Source organism: Cebus imitator, unplaced genomic scaffold, assembly GCF_001604975.1.
Source record: "Cebus imitator isolate Cc_AM_T3 unplaced genomic scaffold, Cebus_imitator-1.0 Scaffold343, whole genome shotgun sequence".
Taxonomy (NCBI): domain Eukaryota; kingdom Metazoa; phylum Chordata; class Mammalia; order Primates; family Cebidae; genus Cebus; species Cebus imitator.
The window spans coordinates 517,958-539,908 of record NW_016107658.1 but is presented as its reverse complement, the minus strand read 5'-3'; the positions used below and the strand labels follow the sequence as shown (position 1 = coordinate 539,908).

General features: G+C 45.4%; 1 protein-coding gene across 2 annotated transcripts in view; it reads left to right on the top strand.

Annotated features, from left to right (window-relative positions):
• Positions 1–17,652, top strand: part of DRP2 (dystrophin related protein 2) — a 42,033-nt gene extending 24,381 nt beyond the window's left edge. For both annotated transcript variants that reach the window (XM_037730431.1, XM_037730432.1), the window contains 15 exons: positions 1,287–1,347; positions 1,653–1,714; positions 3,343–3,417; positions 4,658–4,859; positions 5,082–5,167; positions 7,007–7,164; positions 7,501–7,667; positions 9,496–9,607; positions 11,103–11,239; positions 11,537–11,602; positions 11,862–11,927; positions 12,796–12,939; positions 14,976–15,213; positions 16,374–16,494; positions 16,822–17,652. In XM_037730431.1, the coding sequence (XP_037586359.1) occupies positions 1,287–1,347; positions 1,653–1,714; positions 3,343–3,417; positions 4,658–4,859; positions 5,082–5,167; positions 7,007–7,164; positions 7,501–7,667; positions 9,496–9,607; positions 11,103–11,239; positions 11,537–11,602; positions 11,862–11,927; positions 12,796–12,939; positions 14,976–15,213; positions 16,374–16,494; positions 16,822–16,946 (1,820 nt within the window). In that variant the 3' untranslated portion in view covers positions 16,947–17,652. The remainder of the gene's footprint in view (positions 1–1,286; positions 1,348–1,652; positions 1,715–3,342; positions 3,418–4,657; positions 4,860–5,081; positions 5,168–7,006; positions 7,165–7,500; positions 7,668–9,495; positions 9,608–11,102; positions 11,240–11,536; positions 11,603–11,861; positions 11,928–12,795; positions 12,940–14,975; positions 15,214–16,373; positions 16,495–16,821) is intronic.
• Positions 17,653–21,951: the final 4,299 nt, after the last annotated feature.

Here is a 21,951-nt window from a genome sequence, read left to right as displayed (position 1 = left end):
TATCTAAGGTTACTTGGTGACAAGGGCTATGGGAAAAAATAAAACAGGGAAGGCATGGATAGGGAGTACTGGATTTAAGCAGGGAGGTGTTGTGATTTTGAACAGGGTGGTTAGCAGAGGTCTCACTGAGAAGGTGGCAATTGAGCAGAGGTGTAAAGGAGGTGAAGGGATGAACTGCGTGGATGATAGTTGAGGGAAGAACATACCAGGCAAAGGCAACAACGTATGCCACACCCTTAAGTAAGGGATATGCCTGAGTAACAGCAAGGAGAGCAGAGAGCAGAGGAGTAGGGTAGGCCGGAGCATGTAAGGTCTTATAGACGATGAGAGGAACTTCAGATTTTATTTTCAATACAATGGAGAACCACTGGCAGGGTTTGAGCAAAGGGATGGCATGATCTGCCTTATGTTTCAACTGAGTCAGGGTGTTGAGAAGAGACTACTGGGGAGCAAGAGTGGGAACAGGGAGGCGTGTTTGGAGGTACATTGCAATAATCCAGGTGAGGGATTGTAGTGGCCCAGACTGGGGGGCTGGTAGCAGTGGAAATGGTGAGAATATACAGAGAGGAAAATGAGATATGCACACAAAGCAAGGAGCATAATATCTGGCACATAGTAGGAGCTTAGTAAATGTTAACTGTGGTTAAAGTTGTTGCTATTATAATCATTGGCATACAGCTATACCTGCAGGCAGAGGATTCTTGTACCCAGCAAAACTGAAGTGAGTAGGTTGACCATGTAACCTGAGCCATTGCTGGAAGATCCAAAAGATAAAGACACAGGCAGAAAGAGGCATGAGTTTCCAGAGTTCCTCATGAGAGAGAGAGAGAAATGGACAGTACCATTCCCTTCTACAGTCCTACAGGACCGAGAAGCCTCACCTTCTAGGGGAAGGGCTTTGAGCCCTAAGAGGAAAAGGAGTCTGCTTCATATCCATAAGAGTAATCCAGCTGCCTGCAGCTGATGGGTAGGAATGGTAGTCTGTTCAGGGAGAAGATTGTCAGGGTGGCCAAGGCCAAGTATTCCTGTTCATGTCCTTGCCACATCTCTGGTATGTTGGGATATTGGTGACAACCTCTTCTTGCCTTGCCCAAACATCAGGGAGAGAAGCGTGTTAATTAGAAGTGTTTTCCCCACCCTCAGAGGCTGTTAAGAGCTGGCAATGAAATTCAGACATCCCCTTTTGGGCTTGACCACCTCTTTGGGAGGATAGAGCAAGGGAGTAGCTAGGGCCCTGAAGAGCATTAGTGGCCAGCTTTTTTTCTCTTTCTCTTCTCCTTTACCAGCCTCTGTCCAGGTTCCCTGGGAAAGAGCAATTTCACCCAATAAAGTTCCCTACTACATCAAGTGAGTGACCACCTGAATCAGAAGCGGGTCAGTTACCTGCCCACTCCCTCCCTCTCCTGTCTTTTTGCTACCTGTCCTTGTCACTCTGTTGGGATTCCTCCATCCAGTTCGGTTTTTCTCCTACTCATCTCAAGATCTCAAGATTCTACCTGGGTAAAGGTGAACCCTTGGGCTTTGGCATCTTGAGTTTACCCTTGAATCCTGCAGCTTTTTGCATCCAACCTGTCACTGAGTGGTGTGCACACCTATGTGTGAGGGTGGGTGGGTGGTATAGATGCTGGTGCTATTGATGCTTTTGTTTGTAGCCACCAGGCTCAGACCACATGCTGGGACCATCCCAAGATGACAGAGTTATACCAAACCCTAGGTAAGAATGTGAGCTTCCTGTGTAGGGCGGGCATATACACAGCTGCCTTTGTCCTATGATGTCCATCTACAGATGAATGGTTAAAGAAAATGTGGCATATCCATGTAATGGAATATTATTCAGCCTTTAGAAAGAAGGAAATACTGCTATTTGAAGCAACATGGTTGAATCTGGAGGACACTGTGCTAAGTGAAATAAGCCAGACACAAAAGGCAAATACTACATGATCTCATGTATACAAGGAATCTAAAATAGTCAAACTCATAGAAGCAGAGAGTAAAATGGTGGCTGCCAGTGGCTGAGGGGGAGGAGAATATGGGGAAATATTGGTCAAGAGTACAAAGAAGTTTCAATTATGCAAGATGGATAAGTCCTAGAGACCTACTGTGCAGCGTAGTACCTACACTGAACAATACTGGATTGCATCCTTAAAAACTGCTAAGAAGGTAGATCTTATGTTAAGTGTTCGTATAGAAAAAATAATAAAGAAAGTAGTTGGAACTTTTTGGAAGTGATGGATGTACTAATGGCATAGATTGTGGTAGTGAATTCATAGCTGTATACTTGTCTCCAAACTCATCAACTTGTAAACATTGAATCTGTACAGCTTTTTGTATGTCAACTATACCTCAATAAAGTAGTTTAGAAAAGAATAGAAGAGAATCACAGTCAATAAGCAGGTGGGAGAGGGAATGAGTGCCTCATCATTTCTCCAACAGCCTTCCTTCCTTTACCCTCTGTACCTTTCTCAGCTGGAGGCTCTACATTCCCCCCTGGACCATGTTATCAATGCATTAATGAATTATTCTTACAGATGCTTTGAAAGACTGTCCAGGCTGTGATGAGTGTGACTCTTGCATGCCTTATCTTTGTCTAACAGGAACTCATCTTTATGTTGCACATTTTATCCATGCTGATGCATGTTACTACAGTTCATTCTTTTTCACTACTGTAGAATATTCCATTGTATATAGCACAGTTTCTTTATCCATTCTGCTGTTGACAGACACGTGGGTCATTTCTTGTTTGAACCTAATAAGGGTGATACTGCTGAGGAGGTTCTAATATGTGTTTTCCAGTGCATGTGTGCAAGGATTTCTCTGGGGCATGTTTTTCAATCTGCAGGTCATAACATCATTTTGGTGTATTGTGATAAACATTTTAAAAAATTGAAATAAACCAGGAAATATTAACAGGCAACAGATCTTTAGCAAGAGTCATAGTTGATATTAATTTTGTTGTTTTCACTCTATCCATTCTAGTAAGGAATTGCTTCCTGAAATGTTTGTTTTAGTTATTTTTACATATATACATGTATGCTATAAAATGAATTTGATACTCTAAGTCTTGATCAAAAAGCATTTGCAAGTCACTGCTCTGGGATATATAGCTGGCTGGGTGGTAGGATATATGACTGTTCCATTTTACTAGGTAATACCAAGTTGTTTTCCAAGATGATTGTGTCAGTTCACACTTTCACTGGCAGTTCTCATTCATCCACATTCTTGTTACACTTGCTATTGTCAGACTTCTATTCGTTGCTAGTCTGGTGGGTGTAGAATGGTATCTTATTGTGGCTTTAACTTGAAATTTTCTGATCTGAGTGAGTCTCTCTCCATTCTTTGCAGCCGATCTGAACAACATTAAGTTCTCAGCTTATCGCACTGCCATGAAGCTCCGCAGAGTCCAGAAAGCCCTGCGCTGTACGTCTCCTGTTGCACTTCCGTATGGCGTTCACCACCCCTCTCTTGTTCCTCATTTGTCTGCTGTTTCTCATTTTCATCCCACCTGGGTCAGGGTTGTTGATTGGCTTGATGAAAACTCTCCAAAGCTTGCAATATGCTAGCTGTCAACTTCTGCTCTTCCTAATTCCCTTCTACTCTCGCTAAATTCCAGACGTGTTTCCAAATTAACCCCACTGTTAACCTCCTCCTTTACCCTTTTCCCATGTTCAGTATACATAACCAAGCAATTACTTTGTGACAGGAAGTACCCCAACCCATGATTTGCCATCTTGGGGTTATTGGATGTAGCAGCAAAACTGTTGAAGCAAGTATCAGTGGTTAGGGAACAGTGTGGCTGCAGATATAATATGCCTTCTGGCCTTTCTCAGAGACACAGTTCATTCAAGCTTCCTGGCTTAGACATGTCTAGGTAGGCTGAGCCAGCATTTGGGGGTAATTAAGATGTCCTCTTGGCCGGGCGTGGTGGCTCACGCCTATAATCCCAGCACTTTGGGAGGCCGAGGCGGATGAATCACGAGGTCAAGAGATCGAGACCATCCTGGTCAACATGGTGAAACCCCGTCTCTACTAAAACTACAAAAAATTAGCTGGGCATGGTGGCGCGTGCCTGTAGTCCCAGCTACTCAGGAGGCTGAGGCAGGAGAATTGCCTGAACCCAGGAGGCGGAGGTTGCGGTGAGCAGAGATCGCGCCATTGCACTCCAGCCTGGGTAACAAGAGCGAAACTTTATCTCAAAAAAAAAAAAAAAAAAAAAAAAAAAGATGTCCTCTTGATGTATGTCACATTTCCTCAGCCATACCTGAGCCTTCATTGCTGGTGTCTAGCTTCTCAGAACAAAATTCATAGACAAACCTATTTGCAGTTGAAACTCATGTAAAGGCAGAGAAACTTAATATGAGATTTGAACCCTGGGGAGTTAGTACAACATAGGAGATGAGTTTGCTCATGTCCCACCATCTTTTTGAAACTGATGTCAAAGAACATTGGGTATAAAAACATGTTGGGTTAATTTGAGGGACATTTTGCTGCCCTCTCCCTCCTTGGATGAGGGTCTTAGTACAGGACAAGCTTGTATCATATTTGCAAATGGTTGATCTGGAGATTGAATCAAATTTGGTGATGCTGGTGGCTTTATCTCTCTATTTAATCCCTGGGGTTGTACTTTTGGCTATATTTTTTTCCCTTCTTTCCTTCCCAGTGGACCTAGTAACTTTAACCACAGCCCTGGAAATCTTCAGCGAGCATGATCTGCAGGCCAGTGAGCACGTGATGGATGTGGTGGAGGTCATTCACTGCCTGACTGCTTTATATGAGCGGCTGGAGGAAGAAAGAGGCATCCTGGTCAATGTGCCACTCTGTGTGGATATGAGCCTCAATTGGCTCCTCAATGTTTTTGATAGGTAAGGGCTTTCATCTCTGGAAGCCTCTAGGATAAAATTCAATGAGATATCTCAAGTGGGCCTGGTGGAAAGGTGTTGCTTCCATAGTAGACTTGGACCCAGCTCAACTTGGGGCATTTTTGGAACAGGGCCCTGCTGGGATCAACTTTGTGAGGGAAATGATTGTCAAGATGTTAACCCTTTACATACATTCATGTTCTTACTCTCTTCTTTTAAACCTAGTGGTCGCAGCGGAAAGATGCGGGCATTGTCTTTTAAGACTGGCATTGCATGCTTGTGTGGCACAGAAGTGAAGGAAAAACTTCAGTGTGAGTATAACTCCAAAGTGTGGCATGGTGTTGGGTAGAGGGAGAGGTGTTGCAGGGAGGAGGAAGGGTGTAAGATAAGCAGATGGTACATCTTATGACTTAGCAGAGGGCTACTTGGGCTACCTTATGATGCTTCTTGGTTCATGCTATTGCAAAGAATATATGACAGTCAAAGGACAAAAGGGCCTAAGGCCTATTACTATTCCCAGTATTACTCCAGTGGGCTTCGTTCCTTCTGATATCATGGAAGTACTTAGTCAGGATCTATGTTAGCATCTTGAGGTACCCAGGGCCCTGATGTTCCAGTTTCATTTCCCTGTGGCCTATCAGGCTCAGCCCTCTTCCAGTCTGAAGATCAAGCCATGTTACTAGCAACTTCTTCTATACATGGGCAGGACACAGTAATCCCCATTATCTGGGAAGTGGACACTACATTTGTCTGTAGTTTTTCGCCTCTCTGGCTTATAGTACTTTTGCTTTCCGCTCTATCCTCCATCTTATGTTCAGCATTTTGAACTTTTTAGAAGCAGCATGATTCGTTTTTGAGTCTTAATGTGTGTTGACCACTCTGCTAAATGGGGTGAGTACTAAGTTAAATTAGACATGGTCCCTGCTTCCAAAGGTTTACAGTCCAGAGGAGGAGATGGAAGTATACAGAAAGCATTTTTTAGAAAGCACTGATGAGAATAATCCAAATGGCCAAGAATATATCCTATATCAGATCACAGAAGAGAGACAGATGACAGCAGTGTGGAAAAACTTTACAGGGAAGAGAACTTTTCCAAACATGTTTGTAGCTATGATATTATGTATTTCTCTCAGCATGTCTTTGTGATGGGATGAATAGTAATTATTTATCATCAATTTAAAAGTAAGGAAACTGGGCTGGGCATGGTGGCTCATGCCTGTAATCCCAGCACTTTGGGAAGCTGAGGTGGGAGGATCGCTTGAGCCTAGAAGTTCAAGAGCAGCTTAGACAACACAGTGAGACTCCATCTCTAGTTTTAAAAAGTAAGGAAACTGCAGCATAGAGAGCTTCATGACTTACCCATGATTCTACAACTAGTCAGTAATGGACCCAGAACTCGAACCTAGGCTCTCTGCCTTCTATTTCTGTGTATTTTCTAGGCCTTAGGCAACATATGAAGCAGACAGAGAATAACGTCTTGAGGAGGTTTGATAAGGCTGGATTGGGATGTGGAAGGGAACGGTCCTAGAAGGGCTTAAAAAACCCATATACAAAGATAAGTATCATAGTATATTGCACAACCACTTAGAGATGATTTTTAGATGATCAGATGTTTTGAATTATCTTCCCTTTTTGGATTATACATGCCCAATGTTTCCTTCCATTTGTGTGGACAATTGAGAGATTACTGCAGTGTCAGACCACATAAACAGGAGAGGTTATGACAACCTGACTGTGACTCATGTTCAGGTGCCCCTGAGCCCGTACCCTCATCCTGCTTCTGGAAGAATTTGTTTTCCAAACAGTATCATATCTGTGTCTAGCACTGCTTTTAACACACAGTGCACTTGATATATCTCTCTTTCTTTCTTTTTCTCTCTCTCACTCTCTCTCTCACTCACTCTTTCTCCCCCACCCCCTGATATTCTCTCTTTGTGTCTGCCTGGTTTTTCTCTCTGAACTCAGAGAATGCTGTTTTTAGAACTCGGGCTTCTAGAAGGTCAGGGATAGAACTCTGTGTAGTCCAGTTTCAAAAGTCATTAGCTCAGGCTGTGCTCTTTCCCTGTTTTTCTTTTCTGCCCTTTCTCCTCACACCATTCTCCGGCCATTCCTGTGTCGGGGTTGGCTATTCTTGACGGTGGGGCCAGCAGACCTCTTCAGCCAAGTGGCCAACTCAGGCAGCCAGTGTGACCAGCGCCATCTCGGTGTCTTGCTTCATGAGGCCATTCAGGTGCCCCGTCAGCTGGGTGAAGTGGCAGCCTTTGGGGGCAGCAACGTGGAGCCCAGTGTCCGTAGTTGCTTCCGTTTTGTGAGTATGGAACTGGGGAGTGGGGGAGGGAGGGGAGATTGCAGGTAGGGTGGGAAGAAGGGAAGGAGGACTACGAGCTAGGCTTTTGATCTGAAGTATGCAGATGCAAGGGATTTTGTTGGGATGGGACAATGGGGCAGAGAGTTTTCTGGGCTCTAGAATCTCAGTCCTGTTGGGGAGTGTGCCAGCTCAACTAGCACAGGGCAGAAGGTGAATATCTGTGGAGAACAAGTCAACCCAGCCCCTGCTGGTTCTGCTGCTCCTCTGAGGACTGCCATTCTAGGGATAAGACACTTTGGGCCTCAGTCATTCCCGTTGGTCTTCTTGTTTCCATAGAGCACTGGGAAGCCAGTCATTGAAGCATCCCAGTTCCTGGAGTGGGTCAACTTGGAGCCCCAGTCTATGGTGTGGCTGGCTGTTCTGCATCGGGTCACCATTGCTGAGCAAGTGAAGCATCAGACCAAGTGCTCTATCTGTAGGCAGTGCCCCATCAAGGGGTTCAGGTAGGGAAAACAATACCTGCTGGGATGATAATAATAAATATATCCTGTGACATATAACTCAGATATTATAAAATAAAGTATTACCTAATTATTATATCATTACAGCTAGTCTATTGTATATTATTATATACTGTTGTAATCCTTTCTATTGCAGAATATGTAATTATTTTTAAATGGGAAGTGAGGAAATATTTTGTTTTAGTTGTATTATAAAGTACTACAGACCTACAAAAATATATAGAAGATACTGTAAGAACACCTATGTACTAATAGTATGCCAGCAAATGTTTCACAACCTACTCTCTAAAAAGAAAAAAAGGAAACCTGATCTGTAGCGTTTGCTAGTTTCTGTGATGTATGTACTCCTACTGTGAATGACATCAGGCTATTTACAGGAGATCTCTGAGCAGAGTCAGAAAGAGATACTCAGCTGTACACCATTTATATAGTATGTCCACCATGTAGATACAATAGATGTAAGTAACCTCAAGATCATAAAGAATAGCAAAGTAATTAGGAAGTAATGAGTTTTGAGAATTTATTACCTTTTTTGTAATATAATTTATTTAATTGTGAGTTTATATAATTTAATTTTTAATAATGGCTAGATTTAACAACTGGCTTAGAAAACCCCTGAAATTTTAACAGCCAGCTGTTGTGAGCTGGTATGAGCTGGCTTCAGCACACCACAGTTTATACCCATGACCAACTTAAGGAATAAAACATTACTGCAATATGTTTGAGGTCTCCTTGATTATAGTCCCCTCCTTCCCCCACAAAGGTAACCACTATCCTGGATTTTTGTTTGTTTGTTTTTTTGAGACAGAGTTTCGCTCTTGTTGCCCAGGCTGGAGTGCAATGGTGTGATCTTGGCTCACCACAACCTCTGCCTCGCAGGTTCAAGCAATTCTCCTGCCTCAGCCTCCCAAGTAGCTGGGATTACAGGCATGTGACACCATGCCCAGATAATTTTGTACTTTTAGTAAAGACAGGGTTTCTCTATGTTGGTCAGGCTAGTCTCGAACTCCCGACCTCAGGTGATCCACCCGCCTCAGTCTCCCAAAGTGCTGGGATTACAGGCGTGAGCCACTGCACCCAGCCACTCTCCTGGATTTGACTTTCATCATAAAATACTGAACTTTTTACCTTTGCAAAGCACTAACGCACAACTCTCCCTATAATCACCCTGCTTTTCATAAGATGAGCAAATGAGGCACACAGCTAGTTAGTGGTAGATCTAGACTAGATATTATATTGTATGACTCCTCTAAGTCTAGGCATTTCACTGTCCTGCACTACAAGATCTGGGCAGTTCAGCCAGGCTTTGGAAGTAGATCTGAAGGGCTATTCTTTATTCTGCAATAATAGGTATATTATTATGAACAACCTTTGGAAAAATAACCTTTAGCCAACTTAGCCAAGACTGGTTAATTTCCTTCATACTGGAAGTGTAATTTCTCCAGGGTAGGTGATGGTCCCTAGGATCCCAGACCTGTTTGGGCCATCCTTGTTTAGAAGGCCATTTGATATAATGAGATATTTGACCCCACTTCCCTCCTGTCTCTGTTAAGCAAAGGTGGTGAGACAATGCTGTTTCCCACACTTCCTGGGAATCTGGCCTTGTGATTTCATAGAGATTTATGGTCTCTAGAATAAAGTTGTTCATCTGTTGAGAATTCAGCCACTGCTGTGTATACGAGGTTGGGCATGTTATGGCTCCATGCCTCATCCCCTTCTAGTGTGTGTGTATTTTGATGTTAGGGGGACAGCAGAGAGGTCACTGTGGTACATTGGATTCTCTTTCCTACTACATCTCTTCTCTCCCAAGATACCGGAGTCTGAAACAGTTCAACGTCGACATCTGCCAGACCTGCTTCTTGACAGGCAGAGCCAGCAAAGGCAATAAGCTGCACTACCCCATCATGGAGTATTATACGCCGGTATGAAGCCTCCAGGCTGGGTGGGAGGGGTAGGCAGCTCTCAGGCACTGGGTGTTGATCCACTTTGCCCAGCATTGGCTCATTGTTTTCTGCTCGCCCGTGAAGAGCATTCTCCAAGGAACTCTAGTGATTCACCAGTTTGGGGGAATCAGACCTCTCTATTCTTCCAGCAGAGCTTCTCCCTCACTGGGCCTGGGCACAGCTGGCCCAGGACACTCTCAGCCATTTAAAGGATACTCACTGTTTTACTGCAGAGAAAAGTCTCATGAAAAAAATAATAAATAAAAACAGAGAGAGCAAGGCAGTTCCAGCTGATTTGCCTTCCATCGGTCACTTGAGTTTTTCCTGGCTAATTTCCTATATTGCCACTGTACTGGGTCACTCAGTCTTTCCCTGATGCTTTGTCATTATTTCTACCCCTGCTTGTCAATACCAAAGCTTATGCTCAAATTAATTACTCAGTCCCTTGGAGGGAAAAAAGAAATGTATGTCCTTTACCTGGACCCCCAAACTGCAGTTGGTTTTCCCTGGTAACTCTGTCCTCCATAGCTGCTTTAGCCAGGTCAGTCAGCATCCCTGCACTCCAGCCACAGAGTTGCTCCTGTGCTGTGCTTAAGACCCACAGCTCCAGGCTTAGCTTCCAGCATTGACTCTGCTCCCTACTCATCTTTATCCTTTTCTGTCCCCGCGGTTTCTCTCAAAGCCCTGATCATATCCCCGGCTCCCACCACTGCTCTCTCTCCCCCATTCTCTCTCCTATTTTCAATCTGTTTCCCCACAATCCATCTGTCCAAGCTTTCATCTCTTCAAACCCTGTTGGCACAGAAACGTGAGGCCCAGTGGGAACAAGGACCATGCCCTTTACTTTTCATTTATTATCATCTTAAAAGAAAACATTAGAAAAGTCATACAGAGAAAACTGGCTGGATCTGGTAGACTGAGAATCCTCTGCCACCTGTTCATCCTCTACATCCTTAGAATTTATAGAACAGCTATTTTAAAAATTAACAAACATATGCTCATTATAAAATATTCAAATTATATGAAAGTGTTTAAAGTATAAGACAAAGTCTGGGTGCCTTGGCTCACACCTGTAATCCCAACACTTTGAGAGGCTAAGGTAGGGGGATTTCTTGAGCCCAGGAGTTCAAGACTGGCCTTAGTAACACAGTGAGACCCTTGTCTCTACAATTTTATTTATTTATTTATTTTTGCTTTAGAGGAACTGAAGCAATTTAAAAATATTTTTAAAGTGTAAAATGAAAGTCCTCCTCTCTCCTCACCCTGGCCCTCACACCTCCAGTTCAACTTCCCAGAGGCGATCAGTGTTCAGAGTTTGGCATATATCCTCCCAGACCTTCTTCTAGGAGCAGGATGTTGTGGGATGAGCAAGAGTAGATTACTTAGCATGCTGTCTTCTCTAGAAGAGCAGCCATACCTGCCCAGTATATCTGGAAGCATTAGGGTAAATTCCTCTGCCCTGTCTCCTCCTCAGACCACATCTAGTGAGAACATGAGGGACTTTGCCACAACGTTAAAGAACAAATTTCGCTCCAAGCATTATTTCAGCAAACACCCTCAGCGAGGTTATCTGCCTGTACAATCAGTGTTGGAGGCTGACTACAGCGAGACGTGAGTACCAGTGGCTGAGCAGTGGCTGCAGGCAGCCTAGCTGAGCCTGAACATATGCTGTGAAGGGGCTGAGTCCCAGGTGGGCTAGGAGAAGGTTCCAGGGTAAATTCCACTAGTGGTAAGGCAGTTCAGCGTGGGCCTGACCTGGACTCTGGCCTGAGAAGTAAACTGGAATCCATTCTTTGTATTTTGTTCCCATCAGCTTGTGCCCATGTCAATAATGTAGGGAGCAGGAGAGGGAGGAGGAAAGGGGCTGCCCAGTCTGTGGTCCTCTGAGTCTTTGCTGCTTTCTTCTAGGCCGGCTTCTTCCCCAATGTTGCCACACGCTGACACACACTCCCGAATTGAGCATTTTGCCAGCAGGTACCACCAGGTTTGCGGGAGGTGGGTGAGGGCTATTGTAGGAAGTCCGAGGGGAAAGGATCTTCAGTAGGGGCAAGGAGAATGGAGTCAGGGCCAGGGGATGTGCATAGTGGGGTATGCAGCAGCCAGCAAGGCCCCATACTTAGGGGTAGTCAGGGTAGCTCTCAAAGCCAATGATCCTATTGTGAGATTAGAGTCCTTGAGATGGAAGCAGGCCCCACATCCTTTTTCTCTCCTTGCCTCTGCTCTTTCTTTCTAGGCTTGCTGAGATGGAAAGTCAAAATTGCTCCTTCTTTAATGACAGCCTGTCCCCAGATGACAGCATGTGAGTTTCCACAGCTGCTTATTTGCCAGAAATAGCTCTCCTTGAGATCTCTGTGCCACTGTTTGGGAAGGGTATATCCTCCAGGGAATGGGGGTGTGTGGTGGTTAGAATCTTTAGCTCCCTAAGGAAGGAAGGCTGCTTTCTGGTGTTCAGTGAGAAATGCAGTCTTCCCTCTATCAATCGACCTAGGAAATTAGGGATGTACTAGCTCCATGCCATCTTTCCAAGTCCCTTCCTGTTGCAAGATCCTATTCTTCTATACACAACTCTGAGCAATGAAGAATATGCCATCCCTCATCTGAAGTTGCAGAAAGGGGCCTTTATCTTGTGCTCAAGATGCCAAAGCCCTATCTAGTGCTACAATAACCCTGGGAGACATCAGGGACTTAGCTGAAGTATAGCCAAGGGAACTCCCTGGTGTGACTGCCCAGAGAAGGGGCTTTGTATCTCTAGGGAGGTCCCCATCCTGCTCAGAAGTCCTAGGAGCTGCTGGCTACATGGATCAATCTGTCTGGACTGGGACTCAGATCCTTCTAGAGGAAGAGGAAACAAAGGAGGGCAGAGTAGGGGAATAGCACAGAAAGGGAAATGATTTGATCATTGTTTCCTGGGGGGCTGTAAGTAGAACCCAGAAACCCACATCCTGAAAACACTCTCTCAGTACCCCCAACCACAGCCTCTGCCTCCTTTGAATACTTTCATCCCACTCAAGCCTCAATATATGTCCTTTCCCTCTTGATGTGACTTAGAAGTGAATCTTCCAGCATGCATTTCCTGGGGCCTGACCCTAGAGCTGAGAACTTATGCCCTGAGCTGTTTGTCTGTTCAGCAACTGGCTGCCTACTCTGCTTTCCCCACACCCATGCAGAGACGAGGACCAGTACCTGCTGCGGCACTCCAGCCCCATCACAGACCGGGAGCCAGCCTTTGGACAGCAGGCTCCATGCAGCGTGGCCACAGAAAGCAAGGGGGAGCTGGAAAAGATCCTGGCCCACTTGGAAGATGAGAATCGGTGGGTATGATGATAGCAGAAATCTGTGTGGGTTCTTGAGGCAGACAGATTGAATTTAAGTCTTGGAACTTCTACATCCTAGCTGTCTGACCTTGAACAAGTTACTTAAATTCTGTAATCATCTATTTCCTCATCTGTAAAATGGGGATGATGATCATCAAACCTGCCTCCTAGAGTCACTTGGGAAGACCAAATGAGATCAGGCATATAATGTGTTTGACTCAGTGCCTGGCTTATATTATAGTAAGGATTCAGTAAACACTAGCTATTATAATTATTTGAATCCTTTTAATTTTTTTCTTTTGAGACAGAGTCTCAATCTGTTCCCTAGGCTGGAGTGCAGTGGCATGATCTTGGCCTACTATAATACTCCGGCTCCTGGGATCAAACAATTGTCATGCCTCAGCCTCCTGAGTAGCTGGGACTACAGGCATGCGCCACCATGCCTGCCTAATGTTTTTTGGTATTTTTAGTAGAGACGGGGTTTCACCATGTTGGCCAGGCTGGTCTCGAACTCCTGACCGCAAGTGATCCACCTGCCTTGGCCTCCCAAAATGCTGGGATTATAGGCATGAGCCACCGCGCCTGGCCTGAATCCAAAATTTAACCTGATTTTTTTCCAAGCACACAAGAGATGCAAGCAGAGAGAACGCATAGAGAAAACAGGAAAGAGTATGACATCTTCGTGCCCTCAGAGACCTTTCAGTGTTAGAAGTGGTAATAAATATGCATCATCTAGTAAAAGTATTCCAGAGGTTGCTGACACTACATAGAGCATTTGAGGTCTGGAAGAGGGAAGGTGAAGAATATTGCAGGGAAGACATGACTTTCCATAAAGTAGAGGTGGCAGCAGGAACCTAAGGAGGGTCCAAGCTACTTGTGGGGCATGAAGTAGAATTCATAGTACACCTTAGAGCAGTGCTTCGCAAACATTAGTGTATAAGATAATCACTTGGGAAGCTCAGTAAAATACAAATTTTAAGTCACAGGTCTGGGTGAGGCCTGAGTTTCTGCAATTTCTAACCACCTCCCAGCAGATGCTCATGCTGCTGTTCCGCAGACCACACCTGGAGTAGTAAGTCTTTAGAACAGTGCTACTCAGAGTGTGAAGTGCAGACCAGAGCCAGTTTGTGACTAGTTCGTCACCAGTCCAAGGCAAGATAAATAAAACAAACAGAGAATAAGCTTTTAGAAACTTTTACAGCAATTTGAATTGCTATGATATTCAAGTACAGAATTACTGGGCTCATCTCATTGAATAGGGTAGAGACCAGTTTGAGTGTTGCTGAACTTGTGTGATGAGTTGCACGTAGTGTGAGCTATGTACTAGTCATGTGCATCGGGGCCACATATTGGTCCACAGTAGAGTGAAAAAAAAACACCTGGATTTTTACCATGAATCATTCGAGAAACACTGCCTTTGAGCAGCAGCCTGCAGGCCCTAGGAAACACTGGACAGAGAGTGACTGTTGTGTTGCAAATAAAGAAAAAACAAACAAAACCAAAAGTGATGTCCCCAACAGCAGGCCACCTGTTTGGAACTTGTCTTTTTGATGACCCACCATGGGTGTTCAAAGTGGGCCAAAGAGGAGGGTTGTAGAGAGAGGAGGCAAGACAGGTGGTCTCTTGTTTATGTTACCTTTTCCCTTGGAATCTAAAACATCTAAAGATGGAGTAGGTGAATCAGTGGCCCTAATGCCACATTTATTTGCAGACTGTGTTTCTGCCTGATTTTAAGGTCAACTTAATCCCTAAAGCAGCACATCAAAGCCCTGAGACATTTATTAGGCAAAATGTCAACTTTCTCTGCTCTGAGGTCTCAGAATGGCAGAGTAAATGACTTATGCGCTGGAGAGGAAGTGGATGTGGCCATTGAAGCAAGAGCACAGCTGGGGCGGGGTTGGGGGCGGGGGTGGGACTGAAGTGGGGTGGGAGAGCACAGGGATTGCCCACACCTAGGCCTGAGGGGACATCTGAAACCTGGACAGTCAGAGCCCTGTTACAGGTATAGGCCTTGGTGTCTCTCTCCATGGCAGGATTCTCCAGGGAGAGCTGAGGCGCCTGAAATGGCAGCATGAGGAGGCTGCTGAGGCACCCACTCTGGCTGAGGGCTCCGCTGAGGCAGCACCAGACCACCGCAATGAGGAGCTTCTGGCTGAGGCCCGGATCCTTCGGCAACACAAGAGCCACCTGGAGACCCGGATGCAGATCCTCGAAGACCACAATAAGCAGCTAGAGTCCCAGCTGCAGCGCCTGAGGGAGCTGCTCCTGCAGGTGAGGCTGGAGACAGTAAAAGAGCCACGTCAGCTTCTGAGTCCAGGGGAAGGCTGGGGAGCTGAGCGATGTGGCAAAAAAAACACAAGAGAGAGCTCCTTGGCAGTGGCTCTCAAGTAGCTTCCTGAAGAGAACTGGGCCTGAGGCAGGTGGGGGGCGGGGGAAAGAAGAGACTGGTATGGTCACATCTCCAGCCAACTCTCTTCCACCTACCTTCCATGCCACCCTGTGTGTCACTCTCCAGCCACTGCGGGGCCTGGGGCAGAGAGAGGACTTCTGAGGGCTTATTTCTTCTCAACCTGTTGGAAACCCATACTGAAAGAACAGACTTCAAAAATCATCTAAAACATTGATTTTGCTAGTACGGTATTTGCTAGAAAGAAGCAGGTTTGGACAAGTTTAGCAAGAGAAATATTTGCGCTACCAAAGGATGTTTCTTGCTTTTTGCACCTTTCATCTCTGAGAGGCAGTGTGTATGCTGTGGTATAGCTCTGGAGTCAGGCAGCTCTGGGTTTGCATGTGGCTCTGCCAATTGACTATGGGGTGTTTGGACAGTTACTGAACCTCTCCAAGCCCCAGTTTCCTCATCTGTACAATGGGGATGGTACCAACTTCATAGAATTGTGGTGAACATAAAAGGAAATAATTCATTTATAGAATTTAACGTGATGCCAAGAATCTAGTACACACTTCATAAATATTACCTATTATTGTCATTATATGTAATGGAAAATACCACTCTGCTGCCTCTTCCGCATATCCTCCAAGGGAGGGCCTCTATGGATTCCTGGAGGTTTCTAACATATGCTATGTCATGAACCAAGGATCAGATGTGAAACTTTACATTTCCAGAGAGAATTGGGTTCCAAATAGCTTAATTATAGCTGAAATGACAGCAAGAGACCTTTAGGTATAATGCCTTTCTTGTAAGAACTGGGAGCATTTGACACATTGTTAAAAGAAGAACGCAATGGGTAATTGAATATTCTAAGAAGTTTCCCAAAAGTGGAAGCCACTGTTTTAGGTAATACTAAAAGCTTCTTAAAGTCTAAGGGCAAAGGGCTGGTATGAAGTCGCTCAGATCCCTTCTAAACTCAGGAGTCTGTCAAAGTAAGGTCAGGAAAGCAAAGCTGCTTAAGTCATGCCTTACCTTTTGCTAGCCACCCACCGAATCAGATGGCAGTGGCTCTGCAGGCTCGTCCCTAGCTTCCTCTCCACAGCAGTCAGAAGGCAGTCACCCCCGAGAGAAGGGACAGACTACTCCAGACACCGAGGCTGCAGGTGAGTTCCCCTGGCCCCTCCCAGCCCCTTTCTCCATGGCTTTGTCCTGCCCTCGATTTCCTGCCCAAGGCTTTGCGTGGCTGGGACTGGTTTCTCCTCTTGGCTTTGTGCTTAGGGTCAGGGATGACCAGTTTACTGACTGATTAATTAATTTGCTTATTCTACAAATAAATGTACGTTGAGCACAACCTATGTACTAGGCATTGTGCTGGGAAGATGCAAATGCTGTGGGCAGGTCTGCCCTTAAGCTGGCAGAATTCTATCCAGCCCCTTGGCCTCATAAAGGAGTCTTTAGTTCTCTTCTCAAATCTCTCTTTTTTAACCCAGATGATGTGGGGTCAAAGAGCCAGGATGTCAGCCTGTGCTTGGAGGACATCATGGAGAAGCTCCGTCATGCCTTCCCCAGTGTGCGAAGTTCTGATGTGACTGCCAACACCCTGCTGGCCTCTTGATGGAGCCAGATCTCCATCCTATAGTTCATAGTCCTCTCCTGGTTCCGGTCAAAGCCTTTCCTCAGCCTTCACCCAACCTTTCCAGTTTCCACTGGCACCACATTCCTCAACTAGTATTATTTGGGCTCTGGGCGGCAGCGGGGACCTGGTGGTATGTGAGGTGGGTTCAGATAGTGATGTGGGAAGGGGAGGCATGAGTCCTCTGACTCTAGAAATGTTCCCTTTAATCTTCAAGTTTGAGGTCAGTCATTTAAGTACCTTTCTGTTGCAGCCCAGGCAAATATCACTTGGTCATTAAGATGGGGAGCAAAGAAGCTGCCTTGCAGAGCTAAGCGGTACCCATTGGCCCCTCTCCCTTCTTCCTGGAATTACGGAGAGAGAGAAGCCTAATTATCCCAAGATTCCAGCATTATGAATCCACAGGAGTTACCCCTACTCTCTGGAGCAATTCATGGAGGCAAAAGGGTATCCCCAAGACACCTTCCGCACCCCAAGCACCCCTGAAAAAGTCTGGGCAGTGTGTGTTCTATTACTTCAGCTCCAGGACAGATCTCTAGCCATCCTAATGTTACCTAGGTATTGGTTTCTCTTCAAATATCATAATTTTCTTTAGTCTCAGTCCCTGACAGACCTTCTTTAAGGGGAGAACAGTTCATTCTGGTTCTTCCACATTATATTTGGAAGCATTATAGATATACTTGTGGGTTTAGATTTTTTTTTTTTTTTGCCCCACATCTTCCTATTTCTTAAAGGCCTCAGCATTTTGAGAGACCCACTGAGTTCCTCTGGAAACCCGGCTGAAGCCACCCTTTGCTCCTCTGAGTCTGTCCTCACAGACCTGGGGGCGCAGTGGCAGCTTGCTCAGCAAGGGAACCTTGCTCTCCTTGGGTGAGGAAGAGGAAGCCCACCTCTAGTCTGGAGTCGTATGACTGCTGCCCAATACCCTTCCAGGCTGTGACCCTTCTAGCTCTCAGGCTGAATCAGATGAGGTGGCTGATTGCCACCAACTAATCATAAGGCATTTGCAACTGGTCACCCTGAGTAGTGGTCCCTCCATAGGAGCCACAGGCCACAAATCAGGAAGCTGGCCATTTTCCACCCAGACAACAGCAAGGCCTTCCTGTGCCTAAAATTGTTCTTTCTAACTCTGGAAGGTGAATTCAATCCTCAAACTGAACTAACTCTTCTTAGGCAGCATTTACCATGATCTCTTTATCCAGAAACTGTTCAGAATAGATAGTAGGGGTGGGGGAGTGGGCTTGGGAATGTTGAAGTGATTCAGAGCCTACTTAGGCAGCTTTCTACCAAGAGGAGCTTTATAACCTAGAGCCCTGTAGTTGACTTCATTTGCCTAAGTTTACATACATACATATCTATTCTACATATGTACTGTACATCAGTGCTCTCCTGGCCTCACTCACACATTAAATTCTAATACCTCTTGACGTATTAATGTTCTGCCTTGCTCTTTGTTAGCCCCAGCCTCTGGTTGGAAAGACAGATGTGTCCTGGCTGCTCCCCTAGGATATCTCTCTCCATTGATGTTTGGGGTGGGCTGCCCTCAAGACCAAAGCAACAGAAACCCATGGCCACAGAGAATCTAACAGGAAGAGTCACAGTTCTCTTCACTTATTCCAAATCTTGTTCTCTTGAGACCTGGGCCTTGAGTGAATTTTCCTGGTATCTCCTAAATGGTTCAGGTGCCAAAATAGAGCAAATCCAAGCTCTGCCCACCCCATGCAGAAAAGGACAAATAGGCCTTTTTGAACCTTTGCCAGCTAAGACATAGAGAACATTCTCTGGCCCCTTCCAATTCTTACAGTCTGACTCGGGGCTTAAGAAAGCAACAGTTGCTACCACAATCAGGAGGGAGTGACGGTTGGAGTGTTGTATTGTAATCCAGCAGTGGGCCAGTGGGTAGAACCGCTAGGAACCTAGCTAGATCTGCCACAGGGGAGGCAGGGCAGTGGCTTGGGTCCAGAAGCTTAGGGTTGCCTCCTCTCCCACTAAGCCACAGGTTCAGGGTGTCAGACTTCACATCATAACATCTGCCTTAGTGTTCATGAGGTCTCTGGGCGGGATAACTGGGTATCTGGATAGATGGTGAGCAGGTGGTAGGTGGGCATCAATCACAGAACCTGGGCATCAGTCAGAGTGGGAGCATATTTGTAGGAGCCAAGATTGTGGGCAGGAATGTAGGACAGAGGGCTCAAGGACTTGGAGGCATATGCCTACCTAAGCTTTAGGAGGGCACATATTATGGAGCAATCTTTTACCAGGAAAGTCCTGGAAAATCCTTTCTGTTATCCCCACTCCACCTGAGAGCTCTTGGGCTGCTGAGGGCCTGTGGCAACTGCAGTGGGCCAGGCCTGGTAGAAAAGATGTAGATCTTGTTATGTAGGATTTGTGTTGTAGGTGGACCGAAGCAGCAGGTCAAGAGTTGAATTATCACTAAGGGGTTGCTGACACTTTGTGGTCCTGTGTTTACCTTAATGCCTAAGGTGAGTATATCATTCAAGGGTCCAGGGACAGTCAATGCAGCATGTGTGGGGCGTTTTCCCACTATAAGGTAAATGGATCCTTGGGTACTATGAATCCAACTTGGGGTTGGATTTAGCAAAATGTGTTGTATGTTGTTAGACATCTGTTGTGTATTCGTCTCCTAAGGGTATTGTGCATGGCACTGTGTAGTTTATAGCCCTACACTGGAAGGATGGTAAAGGGAGTTTCTAGGTTGATAGCCTGAAGAAAACCTTCTGACTGTGGGATTAGCATCAGTGATAAGGAATGTGAGCATTTGCTGGGGTTGTTGTCAGATAGTATCAGAGAATAGTTAGGACAGAGAGGTGATTTCTTCTTGACAGAATGTGATAGAGGCCAAAAAGCCATTAAGAAGATACCTCTGCTTCCAGTGACAGCAGAGTGGATTCACATTGATTGGGCATTGTTATGGAAGGCTGACTAGCTGGAGGACATCAGGCTGTGCTATGCTTCTCTAGGGAGGACATGTACCCTTCCCTCCTGATTAGAAAGGTTAGAATCAAGATTCTCAAGTGCCCATTTTCTTCAAGGCCCAAAGTTGAGAAATATTTCCCTAAAGAGAAATTTGTTTTTCTGGTGCTCCAGGAAATGGGTCGGCAGGACACAGAAATGAGAAACCCTGAGGCCAGGAAGAGGCCAATCCTAGGAGATGTTTTGCCTTCAGATTCATTTTAAGGAATACCTGTGCTTCCTGAGGTGTGTGCTTAAGATTTGGGCTCCATAGCCAGCATTTGATCTTGCATTCTCAATGGCAGAGTCATGGCCTCTGGCACCATTTCAAGGGCAAGAATCTCATCCAATTTCCCTTCACATAGGTTACAGATAAGCAAGAAAGTAGCTGCCTTAATTTGAACAGTTCTGGGAGAAAAACTGGGGGCCTTGTCCTAGGGCTGTGGAGACTTAGTTATTCAGCTGGGTGACTCCCATGGGAACAAGGAACACTTTAGCTACTTCTTATTCTTTTAACACCAATGGCTGTGGGAGAGGGAAAGACTCAAGGCCAGGGCTCAGCTCCCAGAGTCCATCGCCTCCCACAGCTGCTGCATTTGGGAGGGGGCCTGCTGAATGTCCTTGCTGTCCACTGGGGCAGTAGTGAGGCCTTACCGAAGTCTGCTGTACTGCTTGCTGGCTGTAAGAACTGGTCACAAGGATGAAAACTGGGGAAAGGATTTGGGGGAGGTGACAAGGATGGCATGGAAGTCTAGGGGACAAAGGGAACAGGGTTGGGAACAAATTGGTTAACTATCATTGCCACTCACTGTGGTGCTTTCCCCCTTTCCTTTGGATTCTGCTTTGAAAAGAATAAATTTGTACTTGTTTACTTCGGTTCCTCTGGTTATGCTCTCTGACTCTGATATTTCTTTTTTTTTTTTTTTGAGACAGAGTTTCGCTCTTGTTACCCAGGCTGGAGTGCAATGGTGCAATCTCGGCTCACCGCAACCTCCGCCTCCTGGGTTCAGGCAATTCTCCTGCCTCAGCCTCCTGAGTAGCTGGGACTACAGGCACGCACCACCATGCCCAGCTAATTTTTTTGTAGTTTATTAGTAGAGACAGGGTTTCACCATGTTGACCAGGATGGTCTCAATCTCTTGACCTCGTGATCCACCTGCCTCGGCCTCCCAAAGTGCTGGGATTACAGGCTTGAGCCACCGCGCCCGGCCTGACTCTGATATTTCATATCTTTCCCTTATTTAGGGGTGGGAAGAGAGGGTAGACCAAGAAGCCACAGAAGTACTAGAAAACATAAGGCCACCAGATGAATTCAACACCTATGGGACACAAAAAGACTCTCCCATTGGGCCCATCTGCCACTGTTACCTGGATCAGTCACCTCTCAATGCCCCTCCAACCCTTCCCAAATTAGCTAGTTAGCCCCTTATGAGGTGAGCTGTATATAGCAATGGTTTCTACATTTCATCCTCCTCAATCTGAGGATTTTTCACCACCCCAAAGCATTTTAAGAAAAGTCAGGACAATGCATTGAGTTTTCATAAAGTTTTATATATTCAGTTTAAAGGTCTACCTTTTATTCTGAGATTATGGATAAGTGTGTGTGTGCACACACACACGCACACACACATACACACATATATATATTTTGTCAATAAATAAAACCCTGTCAGTCCCTCTTTCCCACTCTATCACCCAGGCTAGAGTGCAGTTGCGCAATCTCGACTCACTGCAACCTCTGCCTCCCAGGTTCAAGCAATTCTCCTGCCTCAGCCTCTTACCAAACTATAACAACACTGCCCAGTATAAAATAATGCAAGCCACGTATTTAATTTTAAATTTTATAGCAGCCATATTACAAAAATAAAAATAGATTAATTTTAATAACCCAGTATATCCACAATATTACCCTTTCAACATGTAATCAGTATAAAACAATTATTAATGAGATTTAAAAATATATTTTTAACTAAGTTATGGAAATGTCAAGCAAGCTGACACATCCACTTGGGGA